Below are 27,637 nucleotides of genomic sequence, written 5' to 3' on the forward strand. Positions count from 1 at the left end.
TTACCTCTCATTCTTGTAAACTCCAATGAGTACATTTCAATGTCTCTTCATAAGACTGTCCCTCCATTCCCAGTATCAGTCTAGTAAACCTTCTCTGGACTAACTGCAAACACAGTTTAAATTTCCTTAGTAAAGGACCCAAAAGTATTCACAAGATTCCAACTGGGATTTGACGAGTGCCTTGTATAGTTTTAGAAAATCCTCCTTCTATCCTTTATCCATGTGAATATATGGCTTCCAACACCTTAGGCTCTTATGCAGAAGCCTTTAGTTTTATCAATGCAATTGAGGGATAAACATTGACTCAGGACATGAGAGAGGACTCACAGAGAAAGGATTATTCAAATATGTCAATTAATTCTTTCTTTTTTTGGGCCTGGACTTTATTTATTTATTTATTCATGAAATGTAGGTCTCACTGGCTGGGCCAGTGTTTATTACCTGTCCCTAATTGCCCCTTGACAAGGTGGGGGTGAGTTGCCTTCTTGAATCGCTGCAGTCCTTGTGCTATAGGCAGACCCACAAAGTCCTTCGGGAGGGAATTCCGGGATTCTGACCAATGACACTGAAGGAACGGTGATATATTCTAAGTCAGGATGGTGGGGAGATTGGAGGGGAACTTACAGGCGATGGGAACATTATCAGTGAATGATCATTCTTCTCTTGCCGGACAGCAACACGCCTGCTATTTCCTGTTCTCAGAACTGTGATCGAGTTTGTTTTAAATTCATTCCTCAGTCAGAGACAGGAGAGATCACAGCCATGGTGTTCTGCTTTTATACCATTGCCGGCTGTAGACTGATTCTGGCTCTTCTGTTGGCACCAGGTAAGTACCTGAATAACCAAGTCTGCCTTGAGCAAATGAGGCACATCAAACATTTCATTTGGAAATGGGGCAATGGACTAATAGGTAGATAACGTTCACATTTCTTGCTCCTATATTCTCCAGTTTAGACCAGTCTTGTGTTCTGATGATGCACATTTCAGGTCCAGTAAAGTCAATTCATTAACTTTTTGATCAGGATCCCAGGGAGGTTCCTCCTGATCTGGGGTCTTGGTTTCCCTGTTTTAAAGAGAACGGAGGATTTCCCCTGAACCGTCTCACACTGGGCTCAGTGTCCAGTACATGCTGCACAAAAGGATGGTGCAAACAAGCAAGAAAAAATTTCAAAGCACTTTGAATAAGAAGTTGACAGGGAAATCATTGCAGAACCGTAAGCGAATAGTACAAATAATTAAATGAGATTCAAAAGATTCAGCATAAACAGCAAACAGGAGCTTCCTGTGCTTTGGGATTCTTGATCCTACTGCCTTCTGCTTGAATTCTATTTTACAGATTCCAAAAGGAATGTTTAGCTTCGCTCACAACCCTACATACAAATCTTTTTGTGTGATTTTGCATAATTTTCTGTTTATCTGTGAGTGCTGTGTTTATTTGGGGGTATTGTGTTTATCTGGGGGTGCAGTGTTTATCTGGAGGTATTGTGTTTATCTGGAGGGATTGTGTTTATCTGCAGGTGCAGTGTTCATCTGTTGGAGGTTATCTTTAAAGAGTTAAGATTGTCTGGGAAGGGACATGTTTGACACAAAGTAGAAACCACAGCTTTTTGGAATGGGTTTAGACACAAAGGAATTCCTTTAACACTGGAGGAAATTATGAGATCTGAATTTGACATGAACTGTGATAAGTTAAAAACTCAAGGAGGAAGCATTGACAAAGGGAGAGACCAACATGAGGATAAACCAACAGAAGGATAGACTGACAGAAGGATCAATAGACAGAGGGATGACCAACAGAGAGGTAGACCAACAGACAGAGGGAGAGACAGACAACAAGATGGGCAGAGAGATGAAAGAGGAGATTGAATGCAGTTGGAGATTCTAAGTTGTTTGGAGTGAATGCTGAACTCACCAACTTGAATCTGAAAGAGCTGGGAATGTAACAGCCCGAGATGAGAAAATTATGGTGTTGGAATCTCACAAGGAAAGTGTTCAACAAGAGGTTTTCAAATCTCAGAAGCTCAGAGGGTTACATTACCATTTGACGGATAAGTTCTGGTCCATTTAGTCAGTCTCCTGGTCACACTGAAGGAAAGTTTCTGATTGGCTTGGAGCAGAGAGCAATATTTCAACATCGTCTAAGGGTCATCCAGTCTGAAACTGCAGCAGGAACAGGAAGCTGCTTTTAATGAGTTGACAGAGACTTAGGGCAGTTTCCAAAGTAAAACAATATTTCCTGTTTTCAGAAAAATGCTGATATTTCCATCTGATTCTTCTCAGGATCCGTCAGGACCTATGACCCTAGTTGTCCCCCAACATCAACTAATCTTGGTCTGTCTGTGACTCCCCATGGTGATGGCCTACATCTCTACATTGATTTCTCCCACCTAACAATACTCCACCCAGCCCTCCCAGACCCTACGGTCCCTCCTTCCTATATCACCCTCCCTACCTCACCATTTCAGCAGCTCGGTCTACAGCCTGAAGAAGGGTTACACCCGAAATATTGACTTCTCCACCTCCTGGTGCTGCCTGGCTTGCTATGTTCTTCAAGCCTCCTGCTTGTCTAGCTTGGTATACAGCAGCAATGTGAGGGCCAGGCTCTGGGTTTGCCATGGTTTAAATGCCACGGAGTTTGAGCAAAGCCACAAGTGCAATTAATGGTGGGCTGTCTGTCTTGCTCACCCATGTTCACTGTCTAACTCCCTCAGTTAGCCTCACTGTTCCATTGTTACTCTCGTCATGTCCTGCTCCTTGTTCCAACCACTACTCTCCAGTCCTCCTTGTCTTTCACTCAAAGTGGCTGTGATCCCATTGTTGTATCACTGATGAAAATGAAGTAATGTATTTTTGTTTGGCATGGTTGTAACATTATTTTAGACTTTTATTGTTTAATTATGGTTGAAATGTTATAAATAAATACTTAAGAATGATATCTCCCCTTGTATTCTCAGCTTTCACTGGAAGTATGACCAGCAACACCACCCTGTACCAGTTTAACCCAACCAAGGAACCAGGCTCCACTTTAACACCAGGATCTCATCTCAGTCTCGAATCACAGCCAGGATCCACAATGAAATACAAAGAGGAGACAAATCACAGTCAAGTGGGTGAGTCGAGTCTGACATCAGCTTCTGGAATCAAACCTTCCCTGCACCGAATGTGCAACAACTTGAAACTGTTGCTTTAACAAGACAAGGAAAGTTACATCATTCTTTGACAGTGGAACTGACAGAGAACAATCATAAATCCCTGCAATGTGGAGCAGGCCAATCAGCCCATTGAGTCCACACTGACCCTCTGAACAACCAGACACCACCCAACTCCCCAATACCCCGTAACACTACATTTCCCATGGGGAATCCACCTAACCTGCAGACAGACACGGGGAGAATGTGCAAACTCCACACAAACAGTCGCCCGAGGCTGAATCAAACCCGGTCCCTGGTGCTGTGAGGCAGCAATGCTAATCACTAAGCAACAGAGCTCTCACACATCATGCTACCCAAAGAGGGAGAATAATATTTGCTTCAATTGAAGTTCATTCATTGATCTCCTGTGATCTTTGGATCTAAACAGATGCTTCCACCATAACACCTGTAATCATAGCAAAATCCCAGAAACATGAGAGACAAATGGTCTCTAAATTTAGTTTAGAATTTTGATGAAGGGATTAATATTAGTGAAGCAAATGAAAGATCCTCTATTATTGCTTCAGTCCTGTTATAAGATTACCCTGAATCTCATAGTGATGATGTCACTCTGAGTAATTCGCAGTGTCAAGATATCTTTCTGCAGCCATGGGTTCAAAGTCCACCTTGATTAAAAATGTTGGTTAAGTGGCTTGCTGTTTAAACCATCTGGTTCACCAATGTCCTTAGGGAAGGTAAATGCTCTCCTTACCTGGTCTGGATCTGTGTGTGATTCTAGACCCCACAACAATGTGGTTAACTCCCTCTGAAACAGCCCCGGGGTCAAGTCAGTAATGCCCAAACTGTATGAATGAAACAAAAGTGTAGACAAAATGTAGTTCCAGTATCTCCTTCCAAACTCCTGCAGAAATCCTTTCATACAATAATATTAGCTGCTACAAGGAAGTTTAAACTTTAACTCATATACATTTTAAACAGCTGAAACTTACTGATTTTATTTTATGATTTGGAAATGCCGGTGTTGGACTGGGGTGTACAAAGTTAAAAATTACACAACACCAGGTTATAGTCCAACAGGTTTAATTGGAAACACACTAGCTTTTGGAGCGCTGCTCCGTAAACTAGTGTGTTTCCAATTAAACCTGTTGGACTATAACCTGGTGTTGTGATTTTTAACTTTGTTTTAGTATTCTTTGATATCCATAAATTCTGCTCCAATTGATTCTTCCTTTTTTTACTTCCAATTCCTGATCAACATTTTATCAAGTTAGTTCAGTTTGACTTGCTCAATCCTAATCAGTGGATGGATAACTGTTCTATCTCTGTGTCTCTTTTTGCCATTTGCTATTTGTGACCCTGCACCATCACTGATGAATTATCCTACACATCCTTCTCATGAACCCTCTTCAGTATCTTGGAACATATACAATCTGCTTGGTGACATTCCAGTTCACAGCACCTTCATCCTCTTCAGACAGCTTTCTTACTGTACCTAATGATACCTAATGCTGTCTTTGGAGCATATGCATTCTGACAGCGTTGTTAAGAAGAGAGCTCTGTGATTTGAACACAGCTCCCTTGACCTTCGGGGTAATAATGCTCATGGATGTAATGGAAGCCACTATCGAGAAAGCAGTGAACTGTTATGTAGATGGAGATTAAACCTCAGTATCTCCCGATAGAGGTGTGAAAGACATGAGAAAACATTTGAATCAGAAAATATGGTCACGATGGATTAAAAGCCAGCCTCTCTCTCATGCTCAACACTGTCAGATGGTGACTCAGTTACACTTCCTTCTCTCTGTTGGTTGGATTTCCTGAAGGACAGGGTTAGGGTTACAATTTTATTTTCTCAAGATCCACTGAACTGTAATAGTTGTAATATCTGTCTGTTTATTCAAGTCCTAGGCAGCAACATGGAACTTCTGTTCAATGTGAGTTACGAATATTGTGGTAAACCTTTTGAAAAAAGCATTCAGAACACTGGTCAACTGCAGTGGTGTAGCTGGACAGCAATTGCGAGGTAAGAAATGAGGAAAATAAAATTCCATATAATATTAAACTACACATTATTTAAATCACAAGTCTGTACAGAGTACTGTGTAAATGTATCATTGATCAGGCTAACTCACTGTGTAACCATACCGAGTCACTGTTTATTCAGCAGGGTAAGGGTAAATGCGATTCCAACGCCCCTCCCCCAAGTCCCTCCTCCCTACCTTTTATCTTAGCCTGCTTGGCACACTCTCCTCATTCCTGAAGAAGGGCTCATGCCCGAAACGTCGATTCTCCTGCTCCTTGGATACTGCTTGACCTGCTGCGCTTTTCCAGCAACACATTTTCAGGTTTATTCAACAGGGTAAGGGTCACTCTCTGTGGAATGCTGGTTTATAAACTAATCTCTTATCTTTTTCCTTCAGCTTTTACAATACCCTGACAGAGTGCTCGGAAATTATAATGGAGTACTATGGATCCTATTGGCCAAATGAAGCTGGTGAAAAGTTACTAATTCTGATGCACAATCATTACTTTAAGGACTGCATCTTGGAAGAGGTTCCCACTCTGAGCGACCCTCCCGAAAACATTGTGCTCGGCCTGATCATGGTTCCAATCAGCATCATTCCCATCATTGTAACGCTGGTCGTCTGGTGCAACAAAAACACTGAGGCTAATGCCAAAAAGTAGATGCAGATATTACATTTAATCCTGCTTATAGTTCACTTTGTCCTTCTGAATCCCTGCTTTCCCTTCTCATATGCAAACCATAAATATTTCCTGTGGCAATTGCTGCTCTAACACGTTTCTCTGTTCAATTAAATTGTCCCTCCATCCCCTCAAACATTCTGCAGCATTTCAGCAGAGCCCACTTTCTGCAAACTCTGATCCTGGGAAATGTTCACTGCTGACTTGGGCTCACAATCCATAATCTCAACAGCCAGCTTTACGTCTCTATCCCCTCTCTCAACCTCATTCTCTTTATCCAATGTCCATTCTTTGATGCAATGTAATTTTGCCTAATTCAATATCAAAAAAGTAGAATTCAATGACTTCAGTCCCTCACTGACTTAAACTCTGTGACCTGATCACGAACTCCAGTCCTCCCCCAACCTCTACCTTGGGCTGACCAAACTCTTTTGTCTGCCTTTGAGCTTAGCTCCTGTTTACACATTAACTCCACCGCTGTAAATGCCTATTTTCACTACCTTACCATCACTGGCCTCCACCCCAGCCTCTGCTCATCCTCATCAATAATCTATGTTCCCTCAAGACCTGACTATTCAAATGTGGCCAGACTCACATTGTCCATCCTCCATAAACCTAACTTTACCCAATCTTCTGCACAGTCACACCAGGTCCTATTTATCCATCTTGTCTGTGTTTACTGATTTATGCTGAACAAGCTCTTGGTCCTTGAGGTATAAAATTTTGTTAAATTGTGTTTAAATCTCTCCATGACATCATCCTCACTTCTCCATCAGCTCCTGCCACCCTATAGCCATAACCAGCTGCCTTAACACAAAAACCCTTGAGCAGATGGCCTTGGGTTTACTTCCCTGTACTTTGTTCCTTATTCCTTCTCAACCTGAAAGTTGAAAAACTCCCGTGAATTTAATGGACTCCTTCACCACCTTCTCTTTGATTGAGCAGCATGTCCCATTCTTTGGATCTTTGTTTGTTTTTTTAATTTCTCACTCTGTAGCACATTATTTTAATTAAAGATGCTATATAAATTCAAGGATGTTGATGTTGTTGGTGGGAATCTCTTGAAAAATGGATCTTTATTCTTCTGTGGATCTGATTATTTATTCACAAATGAATAAATGAGAACAATCCCCTGAACTCTCAGCTACTCTCTTCCTGACCTTCTGTGATGAGAATTTGACTTGATCTGGTGTACTTCTCAGGGTGTGGCTGTGGAAGTGCTGACTGTAGATGTGACAGGAACACAACACATTTCCAAATCTAACACCAGTCAGGGTTTAATTTCCCTATGACCTGGAGGAGGCAGCATATATATTCTATAGTGTAACTGGATATATGTATCTATGCTTTACTACATCCAGATGCTAAACAGTTTAACAGGCGCAGTAGGCAGTAAAAAAGGCAAAATGTATGTTAGCCTCCGTAGCAAGAGGATTCAAGTACAGGAGCAAAGATATCTTGCTGTAATTATGGAAGGTCTTGGCGAGACCACACCTGGAATATTGTGTGCAGTTTAAGAATAAGGGTTAAATTTTTAGTACTGGGATGAGGAGAAATGTCTTCACCCAGAAAGTGGTGAGCCGGTAGAATTCACTACCACAGGAAACAGTTGAGGCTAAGACATTGTACTTTCAGGAAGGTGGTGGATGTAGTTCTTGTTGTTAAAGTGGGGACGGACAGGATTGGGTTATTAAGCTTGATGATCCTGCCATGATCCTATTGAATTGAAGAGCAGACACAAGGGGCTGAAGGGCCTCCTTCTGCTCCTGAAATCATGTTTCTGTACAAAACTCAACATGCTACCAGCAACTCAGTGCCTTCCCAGGGGCTGATGTCATTTTAATTTGTTTTTATTTTGCTCCATGGAGCTTTGCTGCATCATCCAAACACCTTCCCCTTTGTGTTCCCTAGCTGCACACTCCCTCACTCCTGCTAAACTGTAACGTTAAACCTCCCACTGAACCTTGCCAAATCACTTTTTCAATATGAGTCCATTTTAACAACTGCAAGTGAAGGAAATTCCCATTTCCAACAAAAAACAGAATAGCAGGAAATGAGCACAGCTTTCAGTAACCAAAGATTTAAGGTTGGTGAAATACTCATCAATTTATCAAATAAATATTAAAATTGATGTTCTTAAAGTACAGTACTTTGTAAAGATGTTGTTTAATGAAGTCTCAGGTTAAGCTCTCAGTGTTCCCCACTGTCTGATGACTCACTGTGTCCCCCTGCTGCCTCCTCACTGCTAGTGCTGGTCCCTGTGTTCCATTGGCAGATGCCCCTGACACTGGTTGGGGATGGAGAGTTGCAGGTGCCACCCACGGAGACTCATTGGGGTGGGCGGCCTCCAAAAGGTGTTGAAGCCTCTTGTGCCAAACCCATTCCCACCAACTCCAGGAGAGACGGAGAAACGAGCAGCAATGGACAGAAACTGACTCGCTTGCCTTTGGTTTCTTCAGACAAGTGCAGCCTCAGAGTCCCGTCTGCCATCCACTCAAACATAACAAAGGAACTGTCCCCCATCAAACACTCCCAGGACAGGGACAGCACAGGATTAGATACAGAGTAAAACTCCCTCTGCACTTTCTCTCCCATCCCAGGAACAGGGAGAGCACAGGTTACATACAGAGTAAAGCTCCATCTAACTGTCCCCCCGCATCCCAGGGACAGGGACAGCACAGGATTAGATACAGAGTAAAGCTCCCTCTGCACTATCCCCCCCCCATTCCAGGGAAAGGGACAACACAGGGTTAAATACAGAGTAAAGCTCTCTTTACACTGTCACCAGCAAACACTCCCAGGACAGGGACAGCATGGAGTTGGATACAGAATAAAACTCTCTCTACACTGCCCCACCCCCATCAAACACTCCCAGGACAAGGGCAGCACGGAGTTAGATACAGAGTAAAGCTTCCTCTACACTTGACCCCATCAGACTCCCAGGACAGGGACAGCATGGGGTTAGATAAGAGTAAAGCTCCCTCCACACTGTCAATCAAAGACTCCTAAGACAAGGACAGCACGGAGTTAGATACAGAGTAAAGCTCACTCTACATTATTTCCCCACCCCCCCACCCCCAATCAGACAAGCCCAGGACAGGACAGCCCAGGTTTGGATACAGAGTGAGGCTCCCTCTACATTGTCCTCCCCCATCAAATACTCCCAGGACAGGAACATCACGGGGTTAGATATAGAGTAAAGCTCCATCTACATTGTCCCCTATTACACACTCTCAGGATAAGGGACAACATGGGGTCAGATACAGAGTAAAGCTTTCTCTGCACCGTTCCGCTATTAAACACTGCCAGGACAGGGAAAGTATGGTCTTAGATACAGAGTAAAGCTCCCTCTACAATATCCCCAATTAAACGCTCCCAAGACAGGGACAGCATGGGGTCATATACAGAGTAAAGTTCCTCCACACTGCCCCCCATCAAATACTCCAAGGGCAGGGACAGCATGGGGTGAGATACAGAGTAAAGAATATTCCTTGGGTGGACGTGGTGTGGAGTTGGGAAGGAGTCAGAATACTGGTGACATGAGCATTAACAGTGTCAAGTGGCCTTTGTAAAGGTGGAAATGAAAAATCTCCAGCACTCACCAGGTTTCATTACAGTTTGGAAAGTGATTGTGGCTGGAATGGTCTGAAGGATTTGAACAGCTGATACATGAGAAAGTGCATGAACCAGGTGTGTTTATGAAAACATGATGATAATCCTTTCCTGCCAATTAACATCTGTCTCAATCATTCCCATTTAGACTGGGTTTGCTCTCTCCTCACACAGGGACAAAGGTCACACACATGAAAAGGGAAGGAAACCCTCCTGCAAAATCTCCCCATCGCTCTGTCCCATGTTCCAGTCCAGTGAATGCTCCTGCCTGCTCATTCCTGATTTGATTCAGGAACTGGGAACCAGTCACTTTAAACCCTTTGGTCCTGCACAAGTGATGATTGGAAAGTAAAGCACAGGATGATGTCTGATTTCATGGGGAGTTGGTTCTTAATCTTGTGGCTGGTGTTGCCATGAATCGGGGTGAATCATTGTGGGAATCACTTGAATATTGTCACTAGGTGTCTTCATCTTCATTGCGTTCATTGTTACAACCCAATGAGTGAATCTCTGCCCCCACAAGTCACCAATTTAATGATTTAACTAAAGCATGCAAGTTCCCTGACTGACATGTCTGTTGGAATCAAATTAACCAGAAAATACAGACCAGATTCCTGTACTTAACAAGATCAAGGATTATAGTGGTTGTAACTCTGTAAGTTTCAAAATCATTATAGAATGTTAGAGTCATACAACACAGAAACAGACCCTTCGGTCTAACCAGTCCATGCTGACAATAATCCCAAACTAAACTAGTCCCACTTGCCTGTGCTTGATCCACATCCTTCTAAACCTTTCCTATTCATGATCTTATCCAAATGTCTTTTAAACAATGTAACTGTACCCCCATCCGCCACTTCTTTTGAAAATGTATTCCACACATGAACCACTTTGTGTAAAAAAGGTTGCCCCTTATCTCTTTTTTAAATGTTTCTCCTCTCACCTTAAAAATATGCTCCCTCGTTTTTAAATCCCCCACCCTGGGGAAAACACACTTGTCATTCACTTTATATTTACCCCTCATGATTTCATAAACCTCTACAAGGTCACCCCTCAACCTCATACATTCCAGTGAAAAATGTCCCAGACTGCCCTTATAACTCAAACTCCCATTCCCACCAACTTCCTGATAAATCTCTTCTGAATCCTCTCCAGCTTAATAATATCCTTCCTATAATAGAGCAACCAAAACTGAACACAATATTCCAGAAGAGGCCTCACCAACATCCTGTACAACCTTAACATAATGATCCAACTCCTACTCTCAAAGGACTGAGCAATGAAAGTGAGCATGCTAAATGTCTTCTTAACCACTGTCAACATGTGACACAAACTTCAAAGAAGTAATCATAGAATTGAAGAGTCCCTACAGTGGGAAGCAGGCCATTCAGCTCATTGAGTCCACACTGACCCCCCGAAGAGCATCACACCCAAACCTACCCCCTACCCTATAACCTTGCATTTCCCGTGTCTAATCCACCTAGCTTGCACACCATGGGCAATTTAGCATAGCCAGTTCACCTAAACTGCTCATTTTTGGACTGTGGGAGGAAACTGGAGCACCTGGAGAAAATCCACACAGACACAGACAGAGTGTGCAAACTCCACACAGACAATCACCTGAGGGGAGATTTGAATTTGGGTCCCTCGTACTGTGAAGTAGCACTGCTAACCACTGAGCCACCATGTCGCCCCTGTGTAGTTTATGGTTTGAGGGTGTGCTTAAAAAGGAAATCAGGAGGACAAAGGAGCCACAAAATATCAGCTTTTTAACTGAATACTTCTCACCTGTATTCACACAGAGAAAGACATTGCAGCTGAGGGTTTCATTTGGGATGGTGACGTTTTAGAACACAAGGTGCACAAACCAGCTATTTGTTGCCACCGCCCAGATTGCACTTTATAGAGTGCCGCTGGTGCCATGATGTCCCCAGCCCCTCACTGCTAAAACACAGCTGCAGTGTAAACACCACATCATTTGTTTCAGGAACTTGTCTTTTTTAAATCGTGCAGCAATCCCTTTAAAAACAGCATTTTCCCCATGTCTATCCACAATCAAAAATACAAAAAACAGAATGTGACCAGGAGGATGTAGTGTGTACCGTGTGTGTATTTGTCTATCTTTATGTTTTGTTGGTGTCAAGTATGTGTTTTCACAGAGTATCCACCTCCAGTTTGTTTCTGTGTGTTTATCTCAGTCAGTGTATGTCTTAGAGTATCATAGGACGTTGGAGCAAGCATAGCCTGTTTGGCCCCTCAGCTTCACTGTACTGTAAGAACATGGCTGACCATGACCTCAGCTCTACTTTGCTGTCTGCCCTCTATGACCCTCGGCTCCACATTTGTATATCTGTCATTTTTTCTGATTGATCTGAATATTCAGGGTGAGACCCATATGCCTCTGTAAAGGTGCTAACGATGGTCTGAAATATGTCCTCTGAGTTTGCACGTACACAAACTTCATCCACGATGACCCTGGTTTGGGGTGACTTTGGTGTTGGTTTGAAGATGATGGAGGTTGAACAATTTCCTGCTGTTTCTGTAGGTTAGCCCCACTCCAGTGAGGAGCTTATCGGTGGTGAGGTGAAGCATTGCAGTGAGGTAGATCAAGAACAGTGTTGGAGCAATGACACAATCCTTCTTGACACCAGTCCGAATGGGGAATTGAATTGAATTGAATTTATTGTCAGTGAATGGGTCAGTGGGGGAGCCATTTGTCATTACCATGACTTCCAAGTCATTATGGAGCAGGCCAAGAATGGGGACAAACTTCATGGTGTAGCCAAAGCAGAAAAGGATGTTCCATAATGCTTTCCAGATGACACTGTCAAAGGCCTCTGTAAGGTCGAAGGCAGCCATGCACAGAGGGAGGTTCTGTTGTCAGCATTTCTCCTGCAGCTGTCACATGGTGAAACTCATATCCGTTCTGCCCTTCCATAGCGGGAAGCCACACTGCAATTCTGGGAGGAGTTCCTCAGCCACAGAGAGGAGATGGTTAAAGAGGACTTTGGTGATGACTTTTCCAACAGTTGACTGCAGGGAGATTCTCCTGTAGTTAACACAGTTGGACACATTCATATTTTTGAAAATGCTCACAACGGTGACATCTCAGATCTCTCCTGGGATGCTCTCCTCCTTCCAAAAAAGGCAGACAAGGGTATGTAGCTGCACTGTTCCTCCGTATTTCAATGCCTTAGCGGGATACCGTCTGCTCCAGCATCGTTGTCGTTCTTGGGCCAGCAGACAGCAATCTCTACTTCGTGGGGCTGGGGCGTTGCTGAGCCCATGGTGTGTAGCATGTTGTGGGATGCGGTCAAAGACACTCGGATCGATGACTGAGCTGGTTCAGGATGACTCTGAACTGGCTGTGGTGAAAGGGGTGTCTGAACAGAGTAGAATAAGCTGTTTCCATTCATAAAAGGATTAAAGGTTACAACCAGTAAAAGAACTATATGTGAGGTAACAAAACAATATTTTTCACAATTTGGAGGTGCTGGTGTTGGATTGGGCTGGACAAAGTTAAAAATCACACAACACCAGGTTATAGTCCAACAGGTTTATTTGGAATCACTAGCTTTCAAAGCACTTAAGCTTGTGATTCCAAATAAACCTGTTGGACTATAACCTGATGTAGTGTGATGTTAGTAAGTCGTTAGGATCTGTTCTGAGGAAGTCAATGGACCCAAAACATTAACTCTAATTTCTCTTCACAAATGCTGCCAGACCTGCTAAACATTCCTAGCAATTTCTGTTTTGTTAGTGTCTGTAATACGTGGCCTTGCAATGTGGTGGACTGAGGCAGCTGAAGCACTGAACTTGCACAGAAACAGTGTGCAGGAAATGGCAATTAGAACGAAGTTAAAATACTGAGAGAGCCTGTGCACTCATAATGGGCTGAATGGCCTCTTTCGATTCTGATTATAAATCCTCCCACAGTCTAAAGATGTGCAGGTCAGGTGAATTGGCCATGCTAAATTTCCCGTAGTGTTAGGTAAGGGGTAGATGTAGATGTAGGGGTATGGGTGGGTTACGCTTCGGCGGGGCGGTGTGGACTTGTTGGGCCGAAGGGCCTGTTTCCACACTGTAAGTAATCTAATCTAAAAAAAATACAGGTGACAACCACCTGATGAAGGTGCGGCGCTCCAAAAGGTAGAGTTTCCAAATAAACTTGTTGGATTATAATCTGGTGTTGTGTGATTTTTAACTTTGTCCATCCCAGTCCAAAACCGGCATCTCCAAATCATGGTTATAAATAAACATTGTTGTTTGGTCTCCTTGTGCATTTCCTGTAATTGGTTTCGCCATTATAATTTGAAACACAAGTGATGATATTTATTTTTAGACTGCTGCCCCAATGGGCCTCAGTGACATGGCAATCATTCAGAGAAGTTACAGAAAAAGTCAACAAACTTCTGATGGTAACACCACCACCATTCGGCCACATCGTGACATTGCAGTGGATAGCGACCTCCAATGTCCAGGAGCAAGTATTACAAACAGCAGAGAGCCACCACAGTTCAGGAGGAATTACTGCAGCCAGACAGATCGCCCGGAAGAGGTCCTGCAGCCACGCCGAGCGCCTTCCTGTGTCCAGGAGGAGTTACTGCCATCCATCACTACGCCACTCAGTGCCCAGGAGGGGGAACTGCAGTCACACAGGACGCCCTCTCATGGTTTGGTGAGAGAAGTGGGCGGTCCGGAAGTAGATGTTTGACCTCTGGAGGATCTGAGTTTCCGGCGAAGCGGTGCTGAAGCCGCAATGGCGTCGGTGTTTTCAAAACTGAGGGCAGGCTGCTGCCAGTAATCCGCCTCCATCGGCCTGAGTATCGGCCAGAGCAGGCTCAAGGGTTTCTAACCCTATTGCAGAATGTCCTATAAACACGCTGATAGAGCTATTTGCTGAGAATCAAAGCGATATTACTGATAAAAACTTAAATATCAGATACAAGTTTTTTACGTTCGTTAATCCAATTTTCTGGACTCCAACTCAACTCAAAACGAAATAAAATAAGTTTTTAATGTTTGGAAACGGCGCCTATCCTGTAAAAAATATCTTCAGGAGCCAAAACATTGCCAAGAAAATCCAAGCCCCAGTTCTTGTGCCTTAAAGTAAAGACCTGAAGTTGCTGCCAGTGGCAGCCCAGCAGAGTAAAGATTATGGAAGAAAAGGAACACTTGGGGTGAATGTTCAGACAGAGGATCAGGATCAGGGCCGCCGTCAGCACACTTTCACTTTAATTTTCTTGTTTTTTTTGTGGGATGCCAGGCTCGGAGAGAGCCGGGACTAAGGCGGATGGAAGCAGTGGCCTGGGCTCCCTGCAGCCCGGCCCCAGCAGCGGCAGAGAGCGGCGCAAAGCAGTGTCCAGGCACAAGCGACACCGAACCAAGCACAGCAGGGACTCGCCGGGGGCGGCCACACAGACACCGCTCACCAAAGTGAAATCTCTGGTCGAGTACGATGACATCAGCTCAGAGTCGGACACTTTCTCCGAGGTCACTGTCCGGTCTGAACGGAGAGAGAAGGAGGAACGGGTGAGCTCGGACAAAGGGTTCAAAGTTCACAAGCATCACCATCACCATCCGCACAAACGGGTTAAGGAGCACCACAAGATGAAGGAAACTGAACGGGTTAAAGATCGAGGGAGGAGGCCAGAGTCTGGCAAGTCCAGGAGTAGCAGAGAAAGGACTTCTTCCAAAAGGCAGATGATGGAGGATGAGGACTGTGGGAAGAAAGAGCGAGCGTCACCTCTCTTGAAGCACAGCAGCAAGGAGTCAAAGTCTGCTAAATCATATAAAGAGAGAGGGAAGAAAGATGAGCGATCGACGCACAAAGAACGACCTAAGAGTCAAAAGAAAAATAAGGAAACACCACGAGGTTATCGAACATCCCCCAGTCCAAAAAAGAAAAGTGGGAGCCCAAGACGTAAGCATTCTTCAAGTCCAAATAGGGAAGACAGCCCCATTGGGCTATATGGTAAAGGATATGATGCCAGTCCTGTTTATAGGTCACGGACTTCTAGTACTTATGATGGTTACCGGCGAAGTCCTGGTGATTCCAGCCGGAAACAATCGGCAAGTCCACCCTATTATGGTTCCAGGGAACCCACAGCCTACCAAAGTGGTTATAACATGAGATCACCAAGTCCTTACAGCAGGAGACAACGGTCTTCAAGCCCCTACAGTAGGCATCGATCACCCAGCTATGACAGGCACAGCAGCTCATATGACTACAGCGGAAGATCACCAAGTCCATACAGCAGGAGACGCTCAATAAGTCCATACAGCACCAGGCGATCATTCAGTCAAAGCCCAGTGGCCAGGTACAGTTTAAACTTTACTAATTTCTTAATGTGGGAAGTAGTACTAATGGCTCATGTCAGTGTTTTGCCGTGTGAGATGTTTTATCTTGTTTATAGTGTGAGGGGATTGGGAGATGGAGAAAGGGTATTTGACAACTTTAAACCCTTTAGCCAATATGTCACACTAGGGAATGAAACAGTGCAGCACTTCCTGAATGGCAGCTTTCAGGCCTAGTTCTGAATCTTGCTTCAGACTTGCTGCTCTAACCCTATTGTTGGAGACAGGAGTTTTCCTATTGAAGAGACCTCTATTCACTCTGTCAAGACAGGAGCAACTCAAGGTGGCAGGAAGTTGAAAATGAATTAAGGATGTATTTTAGGAAATGTGTTGAATTATTTAGTTTTGTACAGAGATACTGAGCAGCTCTGACATCAGATTCTCTGACTATTCCAAACCTGACAGCGGGAGGATATGGGACATGCCCGAATAATGGTTGGTTGTAAGGCTGAGGCCTGGACCTTACAGATGGAGGTATTCCTAGAAATGTTGCAAATTGGAGATCAAAGTTGGAATGTAAGGGGCCCTTGTGAAAATACTGTGGTAAAGGCTTACATGGGAAGTTCCCTCCATAGCCCAGTGCTAATAATCAGCTATGGGAATGCCAGGAATCGAGCCAGAGTATGAACATACTTCAGCTGCTGTTACCTCCATGGTGCCGGGGACTGGGCCTAAATATTCATTGGTGGCAATGACAAGGTTCCCTACATGAAAGGGAGTTCTGCACAGATCGTGTACACAAGGAAGGTCCTGTACATCATGAGGGTCCCACACATGAAGAGTCATTACCTAACAGAACAATGATATTAAGCTGTAACTGAGCCAGTTCTGACTTTTTTCTTAATTGCTGGAGTTCTTGTGGATGCTGCAAAGGATACCTCACTCCCCAGAGCTATCTGTTATTCAATTAGTTGCCTGACACCTGTATTTACAAGCAGTTTCTGTAATGTCACAAACCTGTGTACAAATAACAAGCATGAAGTATTAACCGATATACCTGGGATTGAATAGAGGCTTTAGCAATGGACATATTGAGGGTAAATGCTGCTAAAGGTTGAAATGAAGAGATTGGTGAACAATTCCACATGCAGCAGCTGGTCATTTCTCAAAGTATGTTTTCCCTCACGCCCACAGTACATGCTCAGTGTGGGATATTGTGCTTTCCTGACCCCAGCCCTGCCCTGAATTTCTGACCTGGGCATTATTTTCAGAATCATTGATTTAAATGTTGCAATGAATTTGTCAAAGAAGAACAAAGAAAATTACAGCACTGGAACAGGCCCTTGAGCCCTCCAAGCCTGTGCCGGTCCAGATCCTCCATCTAAACCTGTCATCTATGTCCTGAGGGTCTGTATCTCTTTGGTCCCTGCCCATTCATGAATTTGTCTAACTACATCTTAAATTATGCTATTGTGTCCACCTCTACCACCTCTGCTGGCAATGTGTACCAGGCACCCACCACCCTCTGCGTAAAGAACTTTCCACGCATTTCTCCCCTAAACATTTCCCCCTCACTTGGAAGTCGTGGCCACTAATAATTCTTAATATGTTCACAGATTGAGATGTGTAGGGACCATGACATCAACAGCCCCACCCAGTTTTCCCCAGGTCATCCATTCATGTTCTCACACCACATTTTTAACTCTCTTCCCACTCCTCACTAACCTGTCCCTGTCTCCTCACCCCTGGTCTCCTTGGTATTTTCATTTCCTCCATACTGTGTCCCTCTGCCCTCTCAACCCTTCTTTGGTGATGTGTCCTTTGTACCAAATTATGATTCACACGGAAGTGAGATTGAAATCAAAGTTGAACTTATGCTTTGGCCTGGTTCATTGACCACTGATCACCCTTTATTGCTGTCCTCCATCCCCCAAGATTGCTGCAATTCCTGACTGGTGGGTGGATGCAAGAGATGATTGCGTCTATGAACACTGCCTATTTGGCCTTTCGCTAAGTTCTGGTTTTTGCTGGGGCACCCTAGCCCAAAAGGTTGCCCTCCAGTGGGCTGATTGGTAACACCGGGGCTGGTCTGCTTTATAACATGAGAGCTAGGAGTAGGCAATTCAGCATCTTGAGCGTACTCCATCATTCAATATAATTATGGCTAATCTCATCTCAGCCTCAACTCCACTTTCCTGACTACTCCACAGAAGCCTCCAACCCATGTCTAATTAAAGATCTATCTCCTCCTTAATTTACTCAATGTCCCACCATCTACCATACTCTGGGTTAGTTAATTCCACAGATTGATGACCCTTTGAGGGAAGTAATTTCTCTTCATCTCTGTTTTAAATCTGTTACTCTTTATCCTAAAATGATGACTCATTTTCGATTGCCCCACATGAGAAAATATTCTCTGTGTCAATCCCCTTTAGCATCTTATACCCTGTATACTTCAATTAGATTTACTGTCATTCTTCTCAGCTTAAACTGCTCAATTTCTCTTCATAAAAGATAAATGTCCCCTCTTTGGAATCAACCTAGTGAATCTCCTCTGAACTGCCTCCAAATGAACTACATCCCTCGACGAGTAAGGGGATGGAAACTGTTTGCTATGTTCCAGATACAGTCTCAGTTTTGCCTTGTACAGTTGCAGCAACACTTCATTACTTTTATACTCAATACCTTCAGCAATAAATGCTGCAATTCCATTGTCTTCCTTGTTACCTGCTGCATACTAGATTTCTGCAATTCATGTACTCGGAAACCCAAAGTCCTCTGCACCGAAGCACACTGAAGATTTTCTTCATTGAGATAATAATTTATCTTTCTATTCTTCCAACAAACTTTGATAACCTGTCACTTACCAACACTAAACTTGATCTGCTAAATTTTGGCCCATCCACCTAATCTATCTGTATGTATTGTTTCTTTTTTCTGACTTATGTTCTCACCTCTTTTAATGTCATCTGCAAATTTGGCAATAGTCTTTCCATCTCTCCATCCAAGTTGTTAGTTTGGGGTATAACCACACATTCACCTATCTGGCGAGCTTTCTGTCTCAGGAAAGCCGATTAATTTGTTAATTTCATTCAGGCTATTTGAAAGGAGTCCTGTTATTTTTAACTTAAGCAATGTCCAGACACAGATGATTCTGGATATTAGTTCTGAGAAGGGTTCAGTAAATCAGCATAATTGATTTTGAGAAAATTGAGGTTTTGAGTTGGTCTCGTTGACAGCTTGAAAAGACTGTTTCAAAGAAATGTTTTGGTGTGAGGAAAGTTGAAATCCCAGGGACGCATTAACCTTGGGAAGGGAGGATTGAGAAAGAACTTGGGAAGTTGTTTCAGCCAAAGGAGCCTTGTGTAACTGAAATGAGTTCAGACAACACTGAATGTACTTGGAGAAAGATCTTGAAGCATTTGGGGCGAAGGTGTGTGAATGCAGTTGAGGGATTTGGGAAGAAAGTAGGTTTAAAACATATCAGTGAGATTGAGGGATATGGTGAGTAGGTGAGTGAGTGGGGTTGAGTGATTGTTACCTACTTGGGTTCAGTGGTGTAGGTGGGAGCATATCACAATTATTTAATGGAATTCACTCATTACCCACGGACATGACTACAACAATCCTTGAGATTGGAATCTGATGGCCAACTCTTTAGGTAGATTTTCAGTCTGAAAAGAGGGATGGACTGGACTCTCAATGAGACCTATCACTGTCTTGGCTGTTCCTGACATTTTGTACTTAATGACCAGAAACATCCTCTGATTAATAGTAATATATATCTGCCTTTAATGTAACAAAACACCCCGAGATGTTTTCTAGGGGTGTTAGGAAGCAAAGTTTGTTACTGAATCTCATAAAGCATGTTTAGGGTGGATGGTGAGAGGTTGGTGAAAGAGAAGTGTTAAGCATCTTAACGGAAGAAAGAGAGTCATGAGTTGTTTAGGAAGTGAATTTCCTACTTCTACACATAAGGCATTGTCAACATTGTCAGCGCAATTAAAATTCAGGATACTTGATACCAGAATTAAAGGTACATAAAAGGATTGTGGGGCTGGAAAGGATTTTGGAAATTGGGAGAAATGAGGCTTATGGGGAATTTGCAAACAAGGATTTAGTGTCGGTCAGTGAAGACAGATTGATGGATCAACAAGCCTCAGTTACATCAAGACATATGCAGCGGATGTTTTGATGATCTTAGGTTTATGGCGAGTAGATTGTGGGAGGCTGAGCAGGAATGCATTTGATTCGTCAAATCTAAAGGAAACAAAAGATTGAAAGATGGCTTCTGCAGCAAATGAGCTGAGGAAGGGGAGAACGAGGTAATGTCATGGAGGTGTTTAGTGATGACGTATGTGATCTGAAGCTCAACTCGAGTTCAAGGTTGCATTGATGGATTTGGGAAGAAAGTAGGTTTAAAAGTTATCAGTGAGATTGAGAGATATGGTGTGTAGGTGATCGATGTTATTAAAGCAGTTTAGTTAAGAACAGTGGTGGAGATGGTGAGGTCAGTCTGGTGCAGTCTATGTATGTATGAATACAGGCATTTTTACTTTCAGATTATGCCACTAAGAGGCAGTATATGGGTGAGAAGTATGAGAACAGTTTCTGATGGATAACAGTGCAGGAACAGAAAACAAAACATTGCCAATGATCCTCAGCTTGCCAGCAGATAGATATGAAAGGAACAAGATGAGAGCAGTTCCACCCAGTGGACAACAGTTTAAAAAAAAGTGTTGAAAAGGATTATGTGGTAACCTTGCCAAAGGCTGCAGAAACATTGAGAACGACAGGTAAACATGGTTTACCCTTGTGACTGAATATCATTTGTGACTTTGTGATAAATGGCAGGGATGGCAAACTGATTAGAAGGATTCAAACTGGGAAAGGTGGGCACAAATTTAGGAGGAGTCAACAAATTCAGACAGGCTGAAGATTAAATATGAAATTTGGGAGAAATGAGGCTTATGGGGAATTTGCAAACAAGGATTTTGTGCCGGTCAGTGAAGACAGATTGATGGATCAACAAGCCTCAGTTACATTCCAATTCTTTACTCAGAGAGTAGTAAGGGTATGGATTGCTTTACCTACAACGGTAGTAGATTCGCCAACTTTAAGTACATTAAGTCGACATTGGACAAACATATGGACAAACATAGAATAGTGTAGGTTAGATGGGCTTCAGATTGGTATGACAGGTCGGCGCAACATCAAGGGCCGAAGGGCCTGTATTGCTCTATAATGTTCTATGTATGGAGTCATAGAGATGTACAGCACAGAAACAGATCCTTTGGTCTAATTCATCCATACCAACCAGGTATCCTGAACTGATCTAGTCCCATTTGCCAGAATCTGATTCATATCCCTCGAAACCCTTCCTATTCATGGACCTATCCAGATTCCCAAGAAATATTGTAATTGTATCCACCTCCACCACTTCCTCTGGCAGCTCATTCCATGCACACACCACCCTCTATGAAAATGTCGCTCCTCAGTTCCTTTTTAAATCTTTGTCCTCTGACCTTAAACCTATGTGCTCTAGTTTTGGACTCCACTACCTGGGTAGAAAGACTTTGTCTATTCACCCTATCCATGCCCCTCATGATTTTATAAAACTCTGTGAGGTCATCCTTCAGCCTCTGATGCTTCAGGGAAAATCACATTCAGCCTCTCCCTATAGATCAAACTTTCCAATCCTGGCAACATGCTTATAAATCTTTTCTGAACCCTTTTGAATTTAACAACATCTTTTCTATAGCAGAATTGAACTCAGTATTCTAAAAATGGCCTCACAAACGTCCTGGACATTTGCAACATGACAACACAACTCCTATACTTAATACAGTGACCATTGAAGGTAAACATACCAAAAGCCGCCTTCACCATCCTTTCTACCTGTGACTCCACTTTCAAGGATTTATGAATCTGCACCCCTAGGCCTCTTTGTTCAGCACCACTTGTCAGGGCCCCATCATTAACTGTATAGTTCTGCCCTGATTTACCTTAATAAAATGCAACACCTCAGATTTATCTAAATTAAATACCATCTGCCACTTATTGGCCCATATGATCAAGGTCCTGTTGTGCTCTGACTTAACCTTCTTCACTGTCTGTTACACTACCAATTTTGGTGTGATCTGCAAATTTACATACCATACCTCTATGTTCTCATCCAAATCTTTATATAATTGACAAAAACAGTGTACCAGCACTGATCCTTACAGCAAATCACTGGTCACATACCTCCAGTCTGAAAAACAGCTCTTCACCACCATCCTTTGTCTCCTACATGTAAGCCAATTTGATATGTGATTGACTAGCTCCCCCTGCATTCCATGAGATCTAACCTTGCTCACCAATCTTCCATGTGGAACCTTGTTAAAATGCCTGGCTGAAATCCATATGGAAAATGTCTATCACTCTGCCATCATCAATCGTTTTTGTCACTTCTTCAAAAACTCAATCAAGTTAGTGAGACACAATTTCCCATGTAGTTTCCCTAATTGATCCTTCCATTTCCAAATGTGTGTAAATCATGTTCCTCAGGATTCCTTTCAACAACCTACCTGTCACTGATGTTCGGCTCACTGGTCTATAGTTCCCTGGCTTTCCTTATCACCTTTCATAAGTAATGGCACTACATTAGCCAACCTCTAGACTTCCGGCATCTCACTCGTGGCTTTTGATGATACAAGTATCTCAGCAAGGGCCCAGCAAGCACTCCCCTAACTTCCCACAAAATTCTGGAATACACCAGGTCAGGTCCCAGGGATTTATCCATCTTTATGCATTTTAAGGCATCCAGCACCTACTTTCTGTAATACGGACACTTTTCAAGATATCACTTTATGTCCCCAAGTTTTTTAGTCCTGAGCACCAACTCCATTCTTCCCCTTGTTCCCCTAAAGCTGAGCTAGCCTGTTTGCAACCACAGTATTTTTTTCATGCCACACTGTGCTGTCAATTCCACTTCTATTCCATTACCAAGGCTACTTACTTCACCTCTCTGTGATCATCTTCTCCTCCCCACCTGAGCTCTGAGATTTCCTGCTGAGGTTCTCATCTATACCTTGATGACTTGCAGACTTGCCAATTCCAAAGTTTTCCTCCTACTCTTCCTACCAGCCTCCTGCTTTGCATCATCCTGGAATGACAGACCTACAGTTAGAGTTATCCCAATACTCCTGCACCCTTACACTTCCTTCAAAACATTGTAAATTTTCTTTGTGTTTGGAAGTTATTATTTGAAGGCGGTGTATTCCACTTCCGAAAGCAGAAATTGCTTGAAAAGCTCAGCAGGTCTGACAGCATATGAGAAGAAAAAGAGTGAACATTTCAGGTCCAGTAATCCTTCGTAAATGCTGCCAAACCTGCTGTGTATTTCCAGTAATTTCTGTTTCTGATTTCCAGCAGCTGTCGTGCTTTGGTTTTTCTTTGGTTTAGCATTCTAGATTCATTGGATACATGAAAATCATTTTCTTCATCTCATTTCTGGTACTTTTACCAATTGCCTTAGATCAGAAATCTCTGGCCATTGATCCTCCTGTCACTGGAAGCACTTTCTCCTTTATTCTATCAGAATTCTTCATGATTTTGAGCACCTTTGTTAAATCTCCTCTTAGACATCTCTTTCTGAGGAGAATGATCCCAGCTTCTCCAGTCTCTCCACATTCACTGGACCATTTCAGTAAATCTCTGATATCCTTTTAAAAGAGTGACACTCAGACTTTGTCTAAATGTATTTATTCATGGGATGTGGGCATCACTAGCTAGGCAGCATTTATTGCTTATCCCTAATTGCCCAGAGGCCAATAAGAGTCAATCACATTGCTATGGGTCTGGAGTCAGATATAAGCCAGACCAGGTAAGGGTGATACTTGCCTTCCCTAAAGGGCATTAGTGAACCAGATGGGTTTTTCTGACAATCAGCAATAGTTTCATGGTCATTATTAGACTTTTGATTCCAGGTTTTTAAAAAATCGGCTTCAAATTGCATCATCTCTGGCATGACTTGAACCTGAGTCCACAGAGCATTGCCTGGGTCTCTGGGTTAACAGTCTAGCGATAATACCACTAGGCTAGCGCCTCCCCACAGAATTGAACAAAATCCTCCAGATGAAGCCAAACCAATGTTTTATAAATGTTTATGTGACTTTCTGGCTCTTACATACTACTTCAGATATTCACAGACATTGTTATATACAGACTCCAGGCGACATTTCCCAATTTACTCTGGTTTCAAACTAGTTACTTCAAATTGTGAAGCTCCTGGTGAGGAGGGATGAACTGGCGTCAACAAGGTTATTTTAAAACTGTATTTCTTCCCTTGTGGATACCTTTCTTGCCGACCTAAATGAACTTGCATTTTAAAAGGAGCCAATTTAACCAGGCTGCCTTATGTTAACAAAGAGTGAGTTTATTAATTATTAAACATGAGAAGATTTAGTAATACAACACACACATGCACAGAATATGAAGACAAGGTAAGTCAGCAACGATAAAACATTGTTGCTATTTGGATTGGCTTCTGAATTATTCACATTGAGCGGTTGGTTATACTTTGTGGCCATTGCAGTGTGTGTTTCCTGGAGTATTGATGTTGGTGTTTGAAAAGTTGACTTCAGATTTCATAGTTTTGCAGCATGCTAGAGATGTTGGGGCTCTCATTCCTTTTTACTGTGACTTCAGGATTCAACATTCAGGATGAGAGTCCTTTTGTTGGTTTGTTTCCTTTCCTCTATCTTAATAACAAGCTGGCTACTAGCACTCTGTAGGAGCAGATGTAGGACTTTAAGCCTGTTGACTCAGGACATGATTTGGAATATTGGACTGGGATATCAATATCATAGAAACGTAACTCAGGGAAAGGCATGACTGGCAGTTTGATGTGCCAAGGTATAGATACTGTCGGAAGGGTAGAAATGGAGGAAAGAGAAGCAGGCAAGTGGCATTTTTCGTTAGGGATAATGTTAGAACATAGAACATAGAAAAGTACAGCACAGAACAGGCCCTTTGGCCCATGATGTTGTGCAGAGATTTAATCCTAATGTAAAATATAGTAACTTAACCTGTGCACCCCTCAATTCACTGCTATCCATGTGCATGTACAGCAGTTGCTTAAATGTCCCCAATGACACTGCTTCCACCACCACCACTAGCAACGCATTCCATGCATTCACAACTCCCTCCTTTATAACTTCCTCCTAATATCTTCAAACTATGACTTCTCGTACCAGTCAATCTTGCCCTGGGGAAAAGTCTCTGGCTATTGACTCTATCTATTCCTCTCATTATTTTGTACACCTCGATCAGGTCTCCTCTCTTCCTCCTTCTCTCCAGAGGGAAAAGTCCGAGCTGAGTTACAACTGTACTTAGGGAAGATATTCCTGGGAGAACATGCAGTGAAGCAATTTGGGTGGAACTGAGAAGTAAGAAAGGGCTGATCCCATGAGGCAGTTGAGCAGTTCATCAACTTCATCTACACATTCCAACCTGACCTTAAGTTTACCTGGACCATCTCAGTCACGTCCCTCCCCTTCCTGGATCTCTCCCTCTCCATCAACGGTGACCGACTCAACACTGACATCTTCTACAAACCCATTGATTCCATCAACTACCTGGACTACATCTCCTCCCACCTTGCCTCCTGTAAAAACGCTATCCCTTATTCCCAATTCCTCCGCCTCTGCCGCATCTGTTCCCAGGAGGACCAGTTCCACCACAGAAAGCACCAGATGGCCTCCTTCAAAGACCGCAATTTCCCCGCCCACATGACCTCAACGCATCTCATCCACCTCCTGCACCTCCACCCTTGAACCCCACCCCTCCAACTGCAACAAGGACAGAACTCACCTTCCACCCCACTAACCTCCATATACATTGCATCATCCTCTGCCATTTCTGCCACCTACAAATGGACCCCACCACCAGAGAGATATTTCCCTCCCCACCCCTATCAGTGTTCCATTAAGACCATTCCCTCCATGATTCTCTGTCAGGTTCACGCACTCCACCAACCCACCCTCCCCTCCCAGCACCTTCCCTGCCATTGCAAGAATTACGAAGCCTCTGCCCACACTTCCCCTCCTTACCTCCATCCAAGGCCCCATAGAAGCCTTCCACATCCATTAGAGTTTTACCTGCACTTCCACACACGTCATTTACTGTATCTGTTGCTCCCGGTGCGGTCTCCTCTGCATCGGGAAGACAGGACGCCTCCTCGCAGAGCACTTCAGAGAACATCTCCGGGACACCTGCACCAATCAACCCCACCGCCCCATGGCCAAACATTTCAACTCCCCCTCCCACTCTGCCAAGGACATGCTGGTCCTGGGCCGCCTCCATCGCCACACCCTAACCACCCGATGCCTGGAGGAAGAATACCTCATTTTCCGCCTTGGCACCCTCCAACCATGAGGCATCAATGTGGATTTCACTAGTTGCTTCATTTCCCCTCCCCCCACTATATCCCAGATCCAACTTTCTGGATTGGCACCACCCTCATGACCTGTCCTACCTGTCCAACTTCCTTCCCACCTATCCACTCCGCCCTCCTGTCCAACCTATCACCATTTCCCCCACCTTCATCTACCTATTGTACTCTCAGCTACCTTCCCTCTAGCCCCATCCCCCTCCCATTTATCTCTCCACCCCCTTGGCTCACAAGCCTCATTCCTGATTAAGGACTTTTGCCCAAAACATCGATTTTCCTGCTCCTGACCGGCTGTGCTTTTCCAGCAACACACACTCGACTCTGATCTTCAGCATCTGTGTTCCTCACTTTCTCCTGCCTGATCACCTTATTGGTATTGTGCTGTAAGCCCCCCAATATTCAACAGGAAATTGGGAAGTAAGTTTCTAAGGAGACTTTAAGTATCTGTAATAACATTAGGGTTGTAATGGTAAGGGATTTCAACTTTTCAAAGATGGGCTGGGGCTGCTGTAGTGTTAAGGATTGGATGACAGAAGTTGAGGCTCTGGCCAAGAAAAAGGAGGAGGCAAGTATAGACAGCTGGGATTGTATGAAACCCTAGAGGCATATATGGGCAGTAAGAATATACTCCAGGGAAATCAGGATGGCAAAAGGAAGACATCAGATAACTTTGGCAAATAGGGTTAAGATTACTTACAGTGTGGAAACAGGCCCTTCGGCCCAACAAGTCCACACCGCCCCGCCGAAGCGTAACCCACCCATACCCCTACATCTACATTTACCCCTTACCTAACACTATGGGCAATTTAGCATAGCCAATTCACCTGGCCTGCACATCTTTGGACTGTGGGAGGAAACCGGAGCACCCGGAGGAAACCCACGCAGACACGGGGAGAACGTGCAAACTCCACACAGTCAGTCGCCTGAGGCGGGAATTGAACCCGGGTCTCAGGCGCTGTGAGGCAGCAGTGCTAACCACTGTGCCACCGTGCCGCCCCTAAAGAGAATCCAAAGAGAACGTACAAATAGATTAAGGGCAAAAGAGTAAATGTGGAGACAATAGGGCCTCTTAAAGATCGACAAAGCCATCTGCGTGGAACTACAGGAGATGGGTGAATATTTTATGCTAGAGAACTTGGATAAATAAATAGTGAAATCTTGAAAAGTGTCCACATTACAGAGGAGGAGATCCTGGATGTCTTAAAATGTATAAAGGTGGATAAATCCCTGGAACCTGATCAGGTGTATTCCAGAATTTTGTAAGAAATTAGGGAAGTGATTGCTAGGACCCTTGCTGAGATATTTGTATCAGAAAAAGCTGTGAGTAAGGTGCCGGAGGACTAGAGTTGGCTAATGTGGTGCTATTATTTAAGGAAAAGCCAGGGAACTAATACACTAGTGAACTTGACATCAGTAGTGGGTAAGTTGTTGGTAGGGA

General features: G+C 43.6%; 2 protein-coding genes across 2 annotated transcripts in view; both read left to right on the forward strand.

Moving 5' to 3' along the window:
• Nucleotides 1–624: 624 nt before the first annotated feature.
• Nucleotides 625–6,888, forward strand: ramp2 (receptor (G protein-coupled) activity modifying protein 2). The gene is made up of 4 exons (XM_072561157.1): nt 625–826; nt 2,955–3,110; nt 5,055–5,175; nt 5,573–6,888. The coding sequence occupies exons 1-4, from the start codon at nt 649–651 to the stop codon at nt 5,835–5,837; spliced, it is 720 nt and encodes a 239-aa protein (XP_072417258.1). The 5' UTR covers nt 625–648; the 3' UTR covers nt 5,838–6,888.
• Nucleotides 6,889–14,197: 7,309 nt separating this feature from the next.
• The window catches only part of cdk12 (cyclin dependent kinase 12), a 65,999-nt gene continuing 52,559 nt past the window's right edge, over nt 14,198–27,637 (forward strand). The window contains exon 1 of the mRNA XM_072561158.1: nt 14,198–15,787. Coding sequence (XP_072417259.1) covers nt 14,727–15,787 — 1,061 coding nt within the window. The 5' untranslated portion in view covers nt 14,198–14,726. The remainder of the gene's footprint in view (nt 15,788–27,637) is intronic.

This window comes from Chiloscyllium punctatum, chromosome 42 (assembly GCF_047496795.1).
Source record: "Chiloscyllium punctatum isolate Juve2018m chromosome 42, sChiPun1.3, whole genome shotgun sequence".
Classification (NCBI taxonomy): Eukaryota; Metazoa; Chordata; class Chondrichthyes; order Orectolobiformes; family Hemiscylliidae; genus Chiloscyllium; species Chiloscyllium punctatum.